The 19,597-nt window shown below is 43.4% G+C and overlaps 2 protein-coding genes and 1 pseudogene across 2 annotated transcripts in view; 2 read left to right on the top strand and 1 right to left on the bottom strand.

Annotated features, from left to right (window-relative positions):
- Window positions 1-7,124, bottom strand: part of LOC130196679 (NACHT, LRR and PYD domains-containing protein 12-like) — a 373,575-nt gene extending 366,451 nt beyond the window's left edge. The window contains 6 exon segments of the mRNA XM_056419002.1: window positions 2,294-2,467; window positions 2,554-4,414; window positions 4,494-4,722; window positions 6,156-6,210; window positions 6,341-6,481; window positions 6,565-7,124. Of these exon segments, the coding sequence (XP_056274977.1) occupies window positions 2,294-2,467; window positions 2,554-4,414; window positions 4,494-4,722; window positions 6,156-6,210; window positions 6,341-6,481; window positions 6,565-6,653 (2,549 nt within the window). The 5' untranslated portion in view covers window positions 6,654-7,124.
- LOC130196675 (protein NLRC5-like) overlaps window positions 1-19,597 on the top strand; it is a 1,158,129-nt gene that overhangs the window by 735,196 nt on the left and 403,336 nt on the right.
- The window catches only part of LOC130196681 (protein NLRC3-like), a 223,339-nt pseudogene that overhangs the window by 115,671 nt on the left and 88,071 nt on the right, over window positions 1-19,597 (top strand).

The following is a 19,597-nucleotide window of genomic DNA, read 5'->3' as shown; positions in this document are numbered from 1 at the left end:
GCTTTAAATTCAGTTTCTTCAGGCGTCAAGCGATGTCAATCAAAAGAGCCAAGATATTATATTCTTGTTCTCTGAAAGGAGAAATGTGTGCAAGGGACTCCATCTGGTTATGAAACCATTTGTTTCAGCTCATTTCTCTCTGTTCACATCAGTGATCATCAGTTAATTCATGTTACATTAAGATCATATTGGGCTCTTATCTTTATTTATAATTCAGTGAACCCACCTCAGAGTCTCTAGTCTACAACGTGGACTCTCCAGAAAACCAGTCAGCAGCTTCACTCCTGAATCCTGCAGCTTGTGGTTTCCACTCAGATCCAGTTTTCTGAGACTGGAGGGGTTTGACTTCAGAGCTGATCCCAGAGAAGAACAGCCTTCCTCTGTGATCCAACAGCGTGACAGACTGTAAACACACAAAACAACACATAGAGTTTATTATATCAATACACAATGAATCATTATTGACATCATGAACACGAGTGGCTTTCACTTTGGTTTCATCTTCTTCTGTAAACAGACATTTAGTTAAAATCCCGTCAGTGAAAGAAGAAGAAAAGATGACAGAAACAATCTGTTCATCATCCAATCAGATGAGTTCATGTTTGAATGTGAACTCCACTTCACAAGGTTTCCTGCAGCTGGTAGCAGACGTGTAGAAGCAGCTTACGGCCGGAGGATTCATGACTTCAGAGAGAAGATGAACCTGATCACAAGGATCACAAGTTTCATTTCAACACTTATTTCATTTAAATGGATAAATGTTTGGTTCTTTATGTGTGAATAAATAACTCTTTTATGAGGAACATTGACTCACTCAAGTATATATATATATATATATATATATACACTACCGTTCAAAAGTTTCGGGTCACTTAGAAATGTCTTTATTTTTCAAAGAAAAGCACTGTTTTTTCAATAAAGATAACATTAATCAGAAATACACTTTATACATTGTTAATGTGGTAAATGACTATTCTAGGTGGAAACGTCTGGTTTCTAATGAAATATCTCCAGAGGTGTATAGAGGCCCATTTCCATCAACTATCACTCCAGTGTTCTAATGGTACATTGTGTTTGCTAATCGCCTTAGAAGACTAATATCTGATTAGAAAACCCTTGTGCAATTATGTTAGCACAGCTGAAAACAGTTATGCTGGTGATACAAGCTATACAACTGGCCTTCCTTTGAGCTTGAAGTTTGAAGAACAAAATTAATACTTCAAATATTAATAATTATTTCTAACCTTGTCAATGTCTTGACTATATTTTATATTCAATGTTCAATTCATTTGATGTATAAAAGTGAGTTTTCATGGAAGACACAAAATTGTCTGGATGACCCCAAACTTTTGAACGGTAGTGTATATACATATATATATTAATAAAGTATGGTACATATAATATACTCATCAATACTCTCTGTGTCTCTCTCAGTTACATTCTGTAGGTGAAGGACAGGGGGCGCCTGACCCTGTGGCCCCTGACTCTTTGGCCCCTGACCCTTTGGGCCCCTGACCCTTCGGTCCCTGGCTCTGTGGCCCCTGACCCTTTGGGCCTCTGACCATTTGGCCTCTGATCATGTGGCCCCTGACCCTGTGGCCCCTGGCTCTGTCCCATAGGCCTGTTCAGTAATCCATCAGCAGCATGAAGCCAGACAAGTGTCATGATTGTATATCAGGTATAATTAAAATCCTTGAGGTCCAGTTAGAGAGAGTTTCCTCACTAAAGGTCAGAACATCAATGTCAGATATGCGCTCTATGATTTTGTGCCATATGCATTGAAGTAGCCAACAGTTGTATTAACGTGTGTATGTAGTAAACAACTGACTGTCAAGTTAAATAAAGAAAACTAAACTGAATAACATCGACAAAATATCTATTATTAAAATTTTCAATTGAACTCTATTAATTATGAATAATGCTCTAATATTACTGTAATAATAAAAACATTATCTTCTGTTATTTAAAGTAAAATAAAGGTCGGATTTAAAACAGATAGCTTTCGAAAAATGTGACTTCAAATAAAGGACTTCATTTTATAAAATATTGAACTGAATTGTCCTGCAGCTTTAAATTCAGTTTCTTCAGGCGTCAAGCGATGTCAATCAAAAGAGCCAAGATATTATATTCTTGTTCTCTGAAAGGAGAAATGTGTGTGCAGGGACTCCATCTGGTTATGAAACCATTTGTTTCAGCTCATTTCTCTCTGTTCACATCAGTGATCATCAGTTAATTCATGTTACATTAAGATCATATTGGGCTCTTATCTTTATTTATAATTCAGTGAACCCACCTCAGAGTCTCCAGTCTACAACGTGGACTCTCCAGTCCAGCAGAGAGGAGCTTCACTCCTGAGTCCTGCAGCCTGTTGTTACTCAGGTCCAGTTCTCTCAGACTGGAGCACTGGGAGCTGAGGACTGAGGACAGAGCTCCACAGCTTCTCTCTGAGAGTTTACAGCCCTTCAGCCTAAGGGAGGAACAGAGATTAATACAAACAACATGTTTAATCAAAGTAAAACATCAATCCATTTCGTAATGTTAACGTATCCATACAGAGCTTTGTTGGAGGCTTTGACCACCGGCATCAGCCTCAGAAGAGCCTCCTCTGAAGCAGAGTATTTCTTCAGGTCAAACACCTCCAGATCTTCTTCTGATGACAGTAAGATGAAGACCAGAGCTGACCACTGAGCAGGAGACAGTTCATCTGTGGAGAGACGTCCTGATCTCAGGGCCTGTTGGATCTCCTCCACCAGAGAACCATCGTTCAGTTCATTCAGACAGTGGAACAGATTGATGCTTTTCTCTGGAGAACCATCCTCACTGATCTTCTTCTTGATGTACTGGACTGTTTCCTGATTGGCCTGTGAGCTACTTCCTGTCTGTGTCAGCAGACCTTGCAGAAGACTCTGATTGGTCTCCAGGGAAAGACCCAGGAGGAAGCGGAGGAACAAGTCCAGGTGTCCATTTGGACTCTGTGAGGCCTTGTCCACAGCACTCTGGTAGAGATTCCTTAGTCTAGATCTCAATACTTTAGGCCGACCAAGGCCTTCAGCTCTTAGTTGTTTTTCTGCCATCAGGTTGACACCAGAGTTGCTGAAGGTCAGATGGACATGAAGAGCAGCCAGAAACTCCTGAACACTCAGATGGACGAAGCAGAACACCTGGTCCTGGTACAGTCCTCTCTCCTCTCTAAAGATCTGTGTGAACACTCCTGAGTACACTGAGGCTGCTCTGATGTCGATGCCACACTCGGTCAGGTCGCATTCATAGAAGATCAGGTTCCCTTTCTGCAGCTGATCAAAAGCCAGTCTTCCCAGAGACTCAGTCATCTTCCTGCTCTCTGGACTCCAGTGTGGATCCGTTGCAGCTCCTCCATCAAACTTGACCATCTTCACTTTGGACTGAACCACCAGGAAGTGGATGTACATCTCAGTCATGGTATTGGGCAGCTTTCCTCCCTCTGTGGTCTTCAACACGTCCTCCAGAACTGTAGCAGTGATCCAGCAGAAGACTGGGATGTGGCACATGATGTGGAGGCTTCGGGAGGTCTTGATGTGGGAGATGATCCTGCTGGCCTGCTCCTCATCCCTGAACCTCTTCCTGAAGTAGTCCTCCTTCTGGGGGTCAGTGAACCCTCTGACCTCTGTCACCAAGCCAACACAGTCAGGAGGGATCTGATTGGCTGCTGCAGGTCTTGTGGTTATCCAGAGGCGAGCAGAGGGAAGCAGTTTCCCCCTGAAGAGGTTTGTCAGCAGCACATGCACTGAGGTGGACTCTGTGACATCAGTCAGGACCTCATTGTTGAGGAAGTCCAGAGGAAGTCGACACTCATCCAGACCGTCAAAGATGAACACAACCTGGAACTCTTCAAACCTGCAGATTCCTGCTTCTTTGGTTTCAGTGAAGAAGTGATGGATAAGTTGCACCAAGCTGAACTTCTTCTCTTTCAGCACATTCAGCTCTCTGAACGTGAATGGAAACAGGAAGTGGATGTCCTGGTTGGCTTTGTCTTCAGCCCAGTCCAGAGTGAACTTCTGTGTTAGGACTGTTTTCCCAACGCCAGCCACTCCCTTCGTCATCACTGTTCTGATTGGCTCCTCTCTTCCTGGCGAGGCTTTGAAGAGGTCTTCTTGTCTGATGGGTGTTTCTGGTCTGTGTGGTTTCCTGGATGCTGTTTCAATCTGTCTGACCTCATGCTCCTCGTTGACCTCTGCAGTCCCTCCCTCTGTGATGTAGAGCTCTGTGTAGATCTGGTTCAGGAGGGTTTGGTTTCCTGCTTTAGGGATCCCCTCAAACACACACTGGAACTTCTTCTTCAGGTTAGACTTGAGTTCATGTTGGGCTGCAGACACACACTGGAACTTCTTCTTCAGGTTAGACTTGAGTTCATGTTGGGCTGCAGTCACACGAGTTTCTGGAATGACAACAATCACAGATGAACTTACTGAGTGGTGGTCTTCTGTTTCATTGTAAAGTCTTTAAAATCCTCTTACTGCTCTGCAGACAGTCAGCCAGCTCCTCCTGCTCCATTCTCCTCAAGAAGTTTAGTGTGATCTTCAGAAATGCTTCCCTGCTGCTCCTCATCTGCTCTTCATCCTCACCGTCCAACACCTCCTCATCTTCCTTCCGACCCGCAGGGCCTTCTGGGTAATCTGGATTTAGGGCCTTTTGCATCTTCTTCAGCTCGCTCTTCATAAAGCTGACAATGTTCTTCTCAAGCAGCTGAAACCAAACAATAAAAGTATATTTAATGTTTTAAAATATTTTAAATGGTGTATTGAGGCCGATTCAAAGCTATCTCCTTAATTTAAGTTTTTAGCTTTCATTTGACATCAAAACTGTACAAGTTTGTATTTTATGTGTATTGTTTTATTATTATTTTCTGAAAAGTGTTTAACCTAATCTGTGAACATCGTGTTAATGTAGATTGTAAATGCATTCTGGAAAATATTATTGTAAATCTAATCCAATAATACCAACTGACAATGAAAAACAAGCACAATTGTCCATCTTCAATTAAAGACCATGAAGTCTTGAGTGTCTAGATGTTGACATCAGAGGTCAGAGGAGGTTTAATACATACGGTTCAGGTAGGAATTTAGCTTTAATCCATGTTTCATCAAGTTAGGGCCGGGAATCCCGAAATAACGCAGAACCAAGTAGTATTCATACCTGCAAACTTGTCACCTTTCGGTGAAATTCGCCGTTTTGAAATAAAAATAGGTCATCCACGTGAATCATGTGGATCCGAAGAGTTTTTTTTGGGGGGGGGGGGGGGGGCCAGATGCCAGAAGTGAAATGTTTCAGTTCTTTGTCTCCAATGCAGACCGTCTGTAAAGTGATGTAACTCTACAGCTGCTCATCCTGATGAACTCTGTATCATCTGGTCAGATACAGACTGAAGGCCTCTTAGCGTCTAATCAATGCTATGATGGAACCATGTAGTTTCATTCATATCTTGCTGTGGGCTAATACTAATATTACTGCCATTTGTTAAGTGTTGAAAAAGTTGGTAAAAAGTGAACCATACAGATGTTTTATTCATTAATATTATAGATAAATATACCAGTCTCGTATTTATGGTATCGTATTGAATTCTGGTATCAGTATCATGGTATTTATGGCAGGTATCGTATATAAGTTATAATGTTAGTATCGTGACAACCAGGTAGAGGCAGAACAGACTCAAGGAAAAGTCCTTGAGTCCTTTAACCATATTATATATAATGACAATGTATATTTGTTATTACTATTATTATAGGGCTGAGTCAGAGCGGAGGACCTTTTGTTCTTAAACTGTTTATTAATATTATTTAGATTTGTGGTCACTTTTTTCACCCCTCATGAGTTTGCAGGAATGAATATTGAAACTTCTCCAATATAACAATTCCTGAGATTCCTTTTTGTGCTTGCAAGCTTGGCGGTGATTAGCGAGTCAGTGCCACACACAAAAGCTCCACAAGTGAGTTCATCCCTACAGATAAATAACTCAGCCGTTTAAATGATATTAGGCCTGAAGGTGAGACATAGAGGGCGTGGCCTCTTTGATTGACAGGTGGACGTCTCCTCTGTTGCTCCACCTGCTCGTCTAATCTCCATCAACGATCCAACTCTTTGACCATCTCTATATGTTATACAGTCTCTGACTCACATACCTTAAATATGGGGTCCAGGTCTCCTGGGATCACTTGGGATCTCTGTTGCTGAACTCTTTGGAGAAAACAAAAGTACAAGTTGTATATTATGTTCTGTCTTAAGGAATCCTGAAGTCAAGGTAAAGGAGGGTCTGATCTCTGCTGATGGATCCTGATGGAAACACAGTCGCCTAATGAAAGCTCACCTTAGCTCAACAGACTGAAGTCCATCTTTAAATGTCATCGGGGTAAACATAGACCGGTCACTCTTCAGGGACACACAGCTGGGTCCAGGTCCCGGTCCAGGTCCAGGTCCAGGTGCCGGTCCAGGTCCAGGTGAGTCTGGTCTGCTCAACACAACACACTCAGAGCTTAGAGGGTGAGTCATGACGGAGGAGTGGCGTGCCATGGAGAACGGTCCTGGCCTCACCTCTGAGCTTTGGTCTGGCTGTCATGTTCCCCACACAGAGAGGTTTTAGAGGGAGGGACTCCCTCCTCTCTGTCCTCCCACTGATGCATAGCAGAGTCCACACCTTCACACACACACCTGCTGCACAACACTCACGTCACAGGACACACACACTGCAACAGAAGCTGTCAAACCGGTTCAGACGCATATTTCATTCATGAGTCAAACTCAAGTTGCTTCAAGGTTTTAGCACTTATTTTATTATAAGACGTGCACATCTTCATCAAATCACTGTCCTTTAGCTCAGATATAAATGAGAGAGGATTATTACACCTGAAAGCAAAATAAATGATCAGCCAATCAGCATCAGGAACCATTTCTACCGTCCAGTTAAAGAGAGAAAGATCCTGATGATCCAACATGTCCAGATTCCTCTGGTCAGATTCTCACCTGCTGAACTGACCTCAGGTCAGTTTACGGACACGTTCACCTTCTGTGTGGAGGAACCTCTGGAGAGAAGAAGCTGCTCATGTCTTCCCCTCAGTCCTGGTGTGTGTGTGTGTGTGTGTGCATTTGATCTGAGGATGCGTGTGGTCACGCCCCTCATCTCTTGACGTCACAACCAGTCCAACCGGTGGATTCCGAAGTGAATGATTATGGACGTGTTTGTTCTCGTTCAGCACTCCCAGAATTCCCTTCTGCTCTCACACGTTCACAAACAGCTGCTGTTGTATCTGTGACTGTCCACCAGCTCCAGCCTCTGATCCTCTTCTCTCCCGGAGAAGAAGACCATGACTCAGTTCCTCTGATGAGCTGCAGCTCTGCACATTTCACTGAGAAGGATCAGGAACTAAATTCAGTTTGTTTGATACTGCCCAAAATCACAAATCACCACTTTGCTTCAGAGGGCTTTACAACCTGTTCACATACGACATCCCTGACCTTTGACCTTGAAAAACTGAAGAAAACTGATGAAAAAAGGGAAGAATCCTTCAGGAGAGCAACAGAGGAGGATCCGTCTCCAGGATGGATGGATCAAGAACATGTCCTAAAGACATCAAACATGGATCACATGAAACTTCCTGATGGTAAACTCAAGTTATTTTACTCAGAGATCAATTATCTGGGGATAGTAGTATATAGAGGACAGTATTGTGGGGTAGGAGGGGAGGGGAGGGGAGGGGAGAGGTGGTGGGGAGGGGAGAGTGGGGAGGGGGCAGCGCTGTATGTTAATGACAGCTCTGTATGTTAATGTGTGTGTGTGTGTGTATGGGTGTGTGTGTGTGTGTGTTGGGGGGGCTCATGCACGTGCTGCAGTTTGAAGGGGGGCGCTGTTTAGGGATGCCTTTATTTACACCGCTGAAATATCTAATAATAGTGGGCCTGCTCCTAGTTAAGTGATAAAAACCTTGTATACCCGTTTCTATTATTTTACACAATTGAGGGAAAAAAGGCCATGGGAAAAAAACCTTAATTATGGTTATTTTTTTTTTTAATGTAAACATATTAAGCAGGTATATGCAGGTAAGACACCAATGCATGTAATCCATGCAATGTTTTAGTGAATTAACTGAATAAAATGAACAGTATGTGGTTTGTATGTGTTGGTTTTAGACTTTTATAAGTCCTGTTCCTATCCTTTATTATCGATATATGACTGTTTTAAGAGATCCTGTGCCTTTATTATCGATATATGACTGATTTTAGAGAATTAGTAGCAGTGTGGCCTAAAGTATGTTTATGGGTGTGTGTGTGTGTGTGTGTGTGTATGGGTGTGTGTGTGTGTTGGGGGGGCTCATGCACGTGCTGCAGTTTGCAGGGGGGCGCTGTTTAGGGATGCCTTTATTTACACCGCTGAAATATCTAATAATAGTGGGCCTGCTCCTAGTTAAGTGATAAAAACCTTGTATACCCGTTTCTATTATTTTACACAATTATGGGGAAAAAAAAGGCCATGGGAAAAAAACATTAATTATGGTTATTTATTTTTTTAAATGTAAACATATTAAGCAGGTATATGCAGGTAAGACACCAATGCATGTAATCCCATGCAATGTTTTAGTGAATTAACTTAATAAAATGAACAGTATGTGGTTTGTATGTGTTGGTTTTAGACTTTTATAAGTCCTGTTCCTATCCTTTATTATCGATATATGATTGTTTTAAGAGATCCTGTGCCTTTATTATCGATATATGACTGATTTTAGAGAATTAGTAGCAGTGTGGCCTAAAGTATGTTTAGGGGTGTGTGTGTGTGTGTGTGTAAGGGTGTGTGTGTGTGTGTTGGGGGGGCTCATGCACGTGCTGCAGTCTGCAGGGGGGCGCTGTTTAGGGATGCCTTTATTTACACCGCTGAAATATCTAATAATAGTGGGCCTGCTCCTAGTTAAGTGATAAAAACCTTGTATACCCGTTTCTATTATTTTACACAATTGAGGGGAAAAAAGGCCATAAACCTTGGTGTAGGAGGGGAGGGGTTATTAAATAAGTATACATAATAAAAGTGTTAAAAGGGGTATGCTATTTGAATGGGCTGTTGTTTTAGACTTTTATAAGTCCTGTTCCTATCCTTTATTATCGATATATGACTGTTTTAAGAGATCCTGTGCCTTTATTATCGATATATGACTGATTTTAGAGAATTAGTAGTAGTGTGGCCTAAAGTATGTTAATGTGGGTGTGTGTGTGTGTATGGGTGTGTGTGTGTGTTGGGGGGGGGACATCGAGGCTGTTACAGGCATCATTCATAACATCGTCTATGATTAGTAGATTGTTTTGGGTTACGGGTAACAAGTCATCATCACACAGAGATTCGGATAATCCGTTTACAAAAGTGATCTTGCGCATCTTCAGTAATTGGTCGTAGAGAGGTTGCCAACACGAATATATGTATACCACATTGTCAAAACGCTGCGAAATAACCCTATCTGCGTTAGCAATAATATCCTTGACAAAAAAAGTCTTTCCACAGTTTGAAGGACCACTGACTACCAGACTGAAGGGATGTTGAAAACGAGCGTCAAAGCCCTGGGTTATATCAGTAGCCATAGGGGAGCGTGGTGTAATCCAGCATCACTCTCCGCTTGTTGTATACAACTAGCACTTTCTTGAAAACTGTCTCATTTCTCAGATGAAAGTGTCTCTTATCTCGTTTGATGGTGTCGGTGGCTGTCATTAGGGGCGGAGCTGGAGCTTGCTGATTGGCTACAAACGCGTGTACCATACCTATTAAAGAAGCAGGTGTGACAACCGCGGCGTTTTTAGCCGTCAAAGACACGCCTTTGCATTTCACAGTGGTCTTGCCCTGTTTCGTTGTGTATGCATAACACTTGGGACCCCCCGAGACAAACTCTGTGATGTAATCCTCCTCAGGGGAGCCACACACATCACCACTGTTGAGTTCATCGGTTAGATCTCCGAGATAGGGCCCCAGCGGCGGTACAAGGTCTCCAGCCACAGACGTGAACACGATGCTGTCTGTGTCACAGTACAAGACTCTCTCCTGTAGGGTGTCTAACACATCGTACAGCATCAGTCTAGCATGGGCTGTTGTCATAGCCCCTATAAAGACATTTACATCTTTAATGCGAGACCCCCTACTGTCGGCATGTCGCCACTGCACCAACGCCACATCGTCCGATATGAAACAGAACTGACGGACATCAAACTGGTCGCTGAACATCAGTTGGGTGAATCGTGTCGGCTCAGTGATCAGTTCACAGGAAGGCATGTTGTTTCTCATGCTGAAACGACCCCATAAAGAGTTGAGAAGGAGTTTGTTACAACTCCTCATGGCTTTATTGACACAAATTTTGGCTGGATCGAGCTGAATGCCCTCTTTCTCAAAATAGTCCGCCACGTATTTTGCTTTTTCAACATCGGTCTTGACGTGACCAGGATACCCCGATGCCTCCTGCTTGCACTTGAGAAACGTGTTTACATATCCCCTAAACAGGGTGTCTGTCTTGGTGGGGAAGTGCCACACTTCATCAATGTGTACTATCAGGTATCCTTTTTCAAGGGCCTTCTGAAGCTCCAATGACACCCATACGCCAGAGAGTTGTCTCTCTACATCACTGTGTGTACATGCTGTAGACTGGTTCAAATCCTCGGCACATGTCCTGCACAAGGGGAACATGAGTTTTCCATGACATCTGTGGGGGAGGACAGGGTGGAACAAGCCTCTTGGGGGGAGTACCACACATTTTACAAACCCAAAATAGTTATCTATAGAATCAAAGTTCTTGAAGATAATCATAGGGTGTCCTACAGGATAAGGCTTGGTACTCTGTACCATGGGATACAGACTTGTAAAGTCGTAGTATCTGATTTTCTCGTCATTTTCAGCACTGACCTTGTGGTACAGTTTCATGGCATTTGTTCGGCCTCCAAAGAGCGCCTCTCGTGGGTTTAACCGCTCAGGCTTTTTATATGTGGCCATGAATGCCTTCACGGAGGCATTGTGACGTTTTAAGGAGGACCACTCGCACTCCCAAATCACTGTGACACGTACACCATGGTGTCTTTGCAGACTCTGCACTTTGACCTTAAAGGCGTTGTACATTCTACCATAGGTGACCTTGGTAACAGGGTTCACGTCCCCCTGCACATGGCATTTGACACATCCATGATAGAAACACCCTGCAAACTCGTAGCACATCCGCTCCTCAGCATTATAACCATCAACGTAGAAGGGGTCAAATGCTTGCTCGCCATGATTGAGGGCGTGTTTGATGTCGCAGTTGTTTGACCACGACAGGTACTCGAGCCATTGGATGGATGCGTCGGAGAATGTTTTGTTCTGAGGGGTGTATGCCCCATCATACGTCAAAGCGACAGTGTCGCGGGGCAGAAACAGTGTCTTGAACACACCCATACAGGCGGCAGCGAGGGTGGTGTAGCTGAAGGGGTCTAACTCGGTACACTGCATGAAACTACTACGATAGGTTGTGCAAGCCCTTCTCAATAGTTCAACGTCATTGACACAGTACCGTGCGATCTCCACTTGGAAGTCAAATGTGCCTCCACAAACTGATTTGTACCAGCTCATGAACGTGACCTTGTCACTGTCGATCATTTCATTGTACCCATAGTCAGACGGTTCAGGATATTTTCCGACATAGTTTTCATGTTCGCGAGTGTTAAACCGATGGGGAAAATGGCCTTTGGCTAGGTCGACAAAGCCTAAGGCTTCAGGAGTCCGCGACAGACGCATGGGCAGAAAACTAAAGGAGTCAATCCATCGTTGTTGATAGGCCTGATCAAACATCAAAATGACACGACTCCCTCTCATAGTTACACTAGGTGTGATACCTTGCTTGACAAAATACTCCAGGAGTATATAGTTGTCAAAGCCCGACGCATTGTGTGCTATGAATGTGTAACCTCTGTACTTTGGCATTCGATAACGCCGGACAAAGGCCTCAACACACCTTAAAGTTGTGAAACAAAATCGTTCCCAGACATTTCCATAGAACACACAAAGTTTGCTTCATGTTTCCTCCGTGAAACCGGGTCTCGAAATCGAACAGTATATAGTTTGTCTGTGCTACTTTCTTCTCAACAGGTTGAATAAAACAGTTGTGCTCTTTGTCACTTTCCAGTCGGGGCTCCCCACAGTGTGTACACTTTTGTGTAGCACACGTGTGGGGCTTTTTGGCCAGTCTGTAGAGCGTCCCGCAGTCGTCACAGTGTTTCAAGGTCTTGCAGGGGATATACTTGTGAACTATTTCAGGTTTTTTGTGCTGTTCAAAGCAGAATTTTGAATTACAGAGGCGTTTACAATCACCACATTTCTGCTTTGCCCCACCCTGTGTCCGACACTCTATGGTGAAACACACATTGCATCTCTGTGAGCAATTGTGATACAATATGGTACTGTATGTTTGATAACAATAGTCGCAAATGTATCTCGCCCCGAAAAAACCCTTCTTGTTTTCGATCAGGTAGTAATGATTATTGTGTAGATATAGCCATACTGTTTGAGTGTGTGGAGTGTCTTGGGTCTGAAAACATTCGAGACGTTTACAGCCTGCACGGTTGTGGAAGACTATGATCTTTACACCCAAAAGTCTTTCAAATTTACCAACGTCTGTGAGTGTGATAGGGTGGTTTATATCAAAACCGGCTGTCTGATGTATCCGTGTAGCGTAGGTCAGTCTATCAGCCGCTGAGGTCTGGGGGTATTTATAATGTGCTATACACATGGCAAAGCACAGTTGATTGTCCAGGTTACCCGCATGGTAGAGAAACCTGCCTTTTTTAGACAGTATTTCGTCATAGGTCACCCCTCCCAATTTTAGTCGTTCCCCAACACCCCCACTACGGTTACGGGCTACTGTAACAATCAGATCCAACGAATCGTCAGATATCGAGTCATCATTGCTCTGCAATACCTTGGATATTAGCTCAAGAAACAAATCCGCATTGTATGCATCATCGGACCGTAATATGGCTTGCACATCACTGGCCAGCGACGGCCCTCGCAATACGACATTCAAAACACTACCTCTAGGAGCTGTATTCACAGCTTGGTCGATAGCCCCACCCACAGCATCACGAATCAATGAGGGAATCATTTCAATATCATGAAGCCGTATGTTACGAAAATCAACGCGCTGGCGTAGCTCAAAAGCATTAAACAATGGTATATCACGGATGGGTAAACTGCCCGTAACCCTCCCCCCTGCTGACGTCGTTGTTGCTGATGATGACGAAGGCTGCTCAAGCACACCCCCTCCCTCTTGTGTGCTGTTTGAGGCATTCTGTACGGGTGTAGACCCTCTTTGAACGCACATAGAGTTTGTAGCTTCATCAATCCCGGGGGAGTCGTGTGTCATATCAGGTGGGGAGTCGTGTGTCATATCAGGCGGGGTGTCGTGTGTCATATCAGGAGGGGGTTCGACAATGTTTAACTGCTCATCTATGGATACAGCACCGTCATCACACAATGACCCGTCAATCACACAGTCATTAGGGACACCCCTACTCACAATGGTCTGTGGACTGGGGTCGTTTCGAGCTAACCATACATTCCATTCATTCTCAAGAGCTGCCAAAGGATTTATTTGCGTGTCAATCATTCCAGCGTCAGGGACACACCTATTCACAATGGTCGGTGGATTGGGGTCATGTCGAGCTAACCAATCATTCAAGGCATCCTCAAGAGCTGTCAAAGGATTTATTAGCGTGTCAATCATTCCCTCGTCAGGGACACACCTATTCACAATGGTCGGTGGATTGGGGTCGTTTTGAGCTAACCATTCATTCAATGCATCCTCAAGAGCTGTCATAGGATTTATTTGCATGTCAATCATTCCATCGTCAGGCACACACCTATTCACAATGGTCGGTGGATTGGGGTCGTTTCGAGCTAACCATTCATTCCATTCATTCTCAAGAGCTGCCAAAGGATTTATGTGTGTGTGTATAGGGCATGCCAGCTCATCATCATCATCATCATCATCATCAGTTGTATCTGATAACCTATCAACAGCAAGGACCTGAGGGCTATAACGACAAACCTTACGTGGTGGCGACATTATGTGAACAAACAATACAGTTGTAACAAAGAAAAAAAGCTACATTAGATCGTAATAGCGTATTAAATTTTTTTTTAAATGGAAGCAACAAAAACAAAAACAACTGTGGCTCCCCCCTGTGGAGGTGGATGGTATAACACTATGGAAGCAACAAAAAAAAAAAAACAACTGTGGCTCCCCCCTGTGGAGGTGGATGGTATAACACTGCAGCAGTCTACATCTGTTCAAACAGGATTGTGTACTGTGGTTATTAGAGCACGAGTGATGGCGTTGTTGGCATTGCTTCTGCGGACTAACTGTTGTGCAATTCTGACGAGAGTTACACCGAGGGTATTTACCGCATCAATAGTGGTTTTATTCTCGACACGGTAGTAGTCAGACAGACCTACCCCAAGGGCATTGATAGCCTCTAAAAGCCTCGTGCTCACGACGGCCGTTGCTTTATCCGCAGCCCTGTGACGGGCAGATAGGTCTGTGTCTAAGGTATTGAGTGAAGTGTTTAGTGCACTAAACCCCCTGTGTATGTCGGCAGACAGCCCAACAACGTGTGCATTGATGGCCTCTAAAAGTGTAGTGTTAAAGTCGGCCACCGTTTTATCCTCAGACCGGTGACGGGCAGATAGGACGGCTACCAAGTTAATGTGTGATGTGTTTAGCGTACTAATGCACCCCTGTATGTCGCCAAGCAAACCTCTCAATTCTGTATGCTGATTATCGACAACACCCCTCCCATCAAACAGTTGCTCTGGGCATACGCTGGCCATAAGCTCTAACACCTCGGATGGTATATCATAGGCATCTAAACATAGATCTTGTGATGCCTGAACCAGTGGTAAATCATAGGCATCTAAACATAGATCTGTTGATGTATGAACCATATGTTGTATCACAATCTGTGGGGACGTAGCGTCAAAACCTGAATTTATCTCAATGTCATCGGTGAGGAAGTCGTAGGGTGTATTGTTAATGACGTTACTGCTGCTGCTGCTGCTGCTGTTGCTGCTGCTGCTGCTGCTGTTGCTGCTGCTGCTGTTGCTGCTGCTGCTGCTGCTGCCTGTGGGGTTGTGGAATTGGGTATTGGAGGCTTTCACAGATCTGTGGAACAATAACAATAAGTTATTATTTTCATTTTGAAAAAAAAAAAAAGATCATTAAAAAAAAAGGCAACAAGATAATTAAAAACACACCTTTTAACGGCTTTCTTGGGGACGGATTGAATCAGCTGCTTTGTCGGTGTAGCATATGTTGTTGTTGTTGTTGTTGTTGGCTCCTGTGTGGCTTTCACGGATCTGTGGAACAGCAATAATAATAAGTTATATTATTACATTTTCATTTTGAAAAAAAAAATTATATATATATATAATACACTGTCAGCAAGATAACTAAAACCCACCTTTTACGGTTTTGAATACCCTGCGTTGTCTGCGTAGCAAGTGTTCTTGTCGTTGGCTCCCGAGGTGTTTGTGTCTCAGAAGAGCATGTATTATCAAAAGGTGTTTGTGTCTCAGAAGAGCATGTATTATTATTATTATCAAAAGGTGTTTGTGTCTCAGAAGAGCATGTATCATCAATGGTCTGCGTTTCGACACATAGTATAGACGTCTCCCTTGATAATGGAATCGCCGCTCTATGGGGGGTGAAATAGCATATATATTTTATATATTGTTTATAAACAAATATGACATATCATTATGTCTACCCATAACAGACCTGTTATGTATCAGCTTCTTCTGCTTCTTCTTCTTTGGCTTTGGTGATGAGGGTGTGTACAATTGAGCACAGCTAAGGGGGTCATCATCTGATGAGGGGGCTGATGCGATGTCTGGTCTGCTCTGAAAATCCTCTGAGAAAACACATATCTACATCTCTCTCTCTCTATATATATATATATATATATATGGCAATAATAACAATAATGCAGTAACAGTATATTACCTGATAGCTGTGTGTAGGTGTCCTGACTGTATGCCACTGGATGTGTCAATATTTTAACACCAACATGTCTCAAAGGGGTCTTTAAAGCCTCTGAGAAAACACATATACAGGACTGTCTCAGAAAATTAGAATATTGTGATGAAGTTCTTTATTTTCTGTAATGCAATTTAAAAAAACAAAAATGTCATGCATTCTGGATTCATTACAAATCAACTGAAATATTGCAAGCCTTTTATTCTGATTTATTGCTGATTATGGCTTACAGCTTAAGAAAACTCAAATATCCTATCTCTAAATATTAGAATATCATGAAAAAGTATACTAGTAGGGTATTAAACAAATCACTTGAATTGTCTAATTAACTCGAAACACCTGCAAGGGTTTCCTGAGCCTTGACAAACACTCAGCTGTTATAAATCTTTTTTTTACTTGGTCTGAGGAAATATTAAAATTTTATGAGATAGGATTTTAGAGTTTTCTTAAGCTGTAAGCCATAATCAGCAATATTAAAAGAATAAAAGGCTTGCAATATTTCAGTTGATTTGTAATGAATCCAGAATGCATGACATTTTTGTTTTTTTAATTGCATTACAGAAAATAAAGAACTTTATCACAATATTCTAATTTTCTGAGACAGTCCTGTATATACATATATATCTACATATATATATATACGGAGGTAATAATACAGGAGCAATATATTACCTGATATCTGTGCACCGATGTCCTGACTGTATGCAACAGGATGTGTCAATATTTTAACACCAGCAGATCTCATAGGAGTCTTGAAAGCTGAAGAAATCACACAAGATAATACCACTTTTTTTAATTTTTTATTTTATTTTTTTCACCATACCACACAATATTAACGTATGGATAATTAGGCAGCCATCATGTAATTAAAACAAATACTCACCGTCAACCCCAGGTATACCAGCTATGGCCACAGATAGTTCTGATGCGACGTCATTGATCGGTGGGGCGGGGTCAAACCGCTGTTGAGCACATGTCTCTGGGGGGATTGCCTTTACGACTGGGGGCGGCCGCCTACGTTTCAGCCTGTCTAAAACAAGATAAATCATACATATAGACCGTAACAAAACGCTATTAGCACATATCATCATCATTACTATAATTATTTAATACTCACTACCGGCACATACAGCAGCTGACGGAGGCATATTTTCGTTGTTACCAGTATTTATATTATCCATGATCTGCTAGTTAATAAAAAACACAGCGTCAGTGTATGTTTTATACTAATGAGTGATTGAATATATATTTATATAAAGATGTATTACAATCGAAATATTATACAACAGCATAGTGACCACGTGTGTCCCTGTAGTCCATGGGGATAGCTGTAAGGTAGCTAGCGGACACACAGCCAACGCCATGCGGTACCCTCACTATCAAGTCCACAATACTATTATACAACAGCACCGGGGCTAACGACACTAGACTGCTGAGCCCCGCCATGCGGAACACGACACTATTAAAATCGAAACATTATACAACAGCCTCGGGACCACGTGTGTCCATATAGCACCGGAGAGGCTAACGGTACGGAGGTTAACGGTTCTAGACTACTGAGCACAGCACAGGACCCACACACCCAGCACCATGCGGAACCATCGCCATCCAGGACACAACACTATTACATTCGAAACATTATACAACAGACTTGGGTTCACGTGTGCCCCTGTAGCCTCTGGGGCTAGCTGTCCGGAGGCTAACGGCTCTATAGACTACTGAGCACCGGACAAACAACCAGCGACATGCGGAACCATAGCTATCCAGTACACAACACTATTACAATAGATATATTATACACCAGCATTGGGGACTGAGCTAGCCCATATAGTGCCGGAGGGGCTAACGGACCGGAGGCTAACGGCTCTAGACTACTGAGCCCCGGACACTCAGCCGGCGCCATGCGGAACCCTCGCTATCCTGTACACACCCCTATTACAATAGATATATTATACAACATTTTATCAAACATAACATCACTTACCTTTTTTTTATTATTTTTTTTTTTGGAGAAAAATTATTCTCAAGGAATGGTCTGCTCCAACAGGTATAGAGACGTGATCCGCAGGCAGATAACGGTAGACTGTTGATGTGTGAGCGGTTCGCAGAGGTACATTTTTAATGAACACACCTCCTACATGCCCCTCCTCCCCCTCCTATTCACGAGTGGAACGCACCCAATAACATCGTTCCCCACTCCTCCGGACACACCTTTTTTCCCCATCAAACACGCCCCCCATACCTTAGCTTCCCGCCCCTACCGCTCGTGCATGTATGATGTACACCAGGCCTCTTCAACTAGCGGCCCGCGGGCCGCATGCGGCCCGTTTGAGTTTGACTGTGGCCCGCAAGACTGCCTGCAAATCACTTTAGCTTGGTAAGAAAAAATAAAACTGACGGACACGCCTCTTTTATACATTGAGACATCTAACCCAGAGCCATTGAGTTTCACTGTTGCCTCAACCAAACCTGTAGGTTACGTTACGCACCCTCGTTGCTTGCCGTAACCCACTCCTCACTTGCGCTCTGGTCTGGCTGACCACTGAAACACCTGCGCTAGCTGACGCTACCATTAAGCTGCAAAATGTCTCTCTCAAAGCCGAAGCGTCGGAAAGTTGTCTGTGAAAACCGCCAATTCCAAAGTGAATGGACTGAAAAGTATTTATTTACTTTGCCAGCCGTAATGAGCAACAAACCAATGTGTTTATTGTGCAGCGAATCCATTGCTGTGATGAAAGAATATAATGTGAAGAGGCACTACAAGTCGAATCATGGCTCATTTTCGAACAGTTTTCCGAGGGCTCTGATGAACGGAGGAGGAAAGTAAACGGACTGTTAGCATGTTTTCAACGAGGGCAGTCTACCCTTAGTCGCTTTTGCACAGAACAAGAGAGAGCCATGATAGCATCTCTACGCGTAGCCTGGATACTAGCCAGGCAGAAGAGGCCCTTTACCGAGTCGGAGACTGTTAAAGACTGCATGCTTGCAGTTATTGATGAAATGATTGTTGACGAAAAAGTGAAGGCGAGCGTCACTTCGTCCATTAAAAAAGTGCCTCTCTCGGACACATCAACTTTCCGCAGACTGGAGCTACTGGCAACGGATGTCGAAGGGAAGCTTTTGGAAAACCTTCGAAAAGCCGAGTTTATGTCTATCGCTGTGGATGAATCGACTGACTGTACCGACATGGCCCAGCTGTGCATATATGTGAGGTTTTATGATGGAGTGCGCGTTCGGGAGGAACTACTGGGGCTCGTTCCACTGGAGGGACACACTACAGGTGAAGTGATTTTTCAAAAGATTGTCACGTTTTTTAATGAGCATGAACTGGATTTACAAAAAGTCTGCTTGTTGGTTACGGATGGAGCTCCTGCTATGACCGGTAGAGTGAAAGGGCTGGCGGCCAGGTTGGCAGCCGTAGTCCCGCATATGCAGTTTTTACACTGCATCATTCATCAGGCTGTACTGTGCGCAAAGCTCAGCGGCGATCTGAAGAACAACATGGACACTGTTATGAACATTGTGAATTTCATCCGCTCAACCTC

This window comes from Pseudoliparis swirei, chromosome 7 (genome assembly GCF_029220125.1).
Source record: "Pseudoliparis swirei isolate HS2019 ecotype Mariana Trench chromosome 7, NWPU_hadal_v1, whole genome shotgun sequence".
NCBI classification, from domain to species: Eukaryota; Metazoa; Chordata; class Actinopteri; order Perciformes; family Liparidae; genus Pseudoliparis; species Pseudoliparis swirei.
Note: the sequence above shows the minus strand (reverse complement) of the source record. Positions and strands in the feature narration are given on the sequence as shown.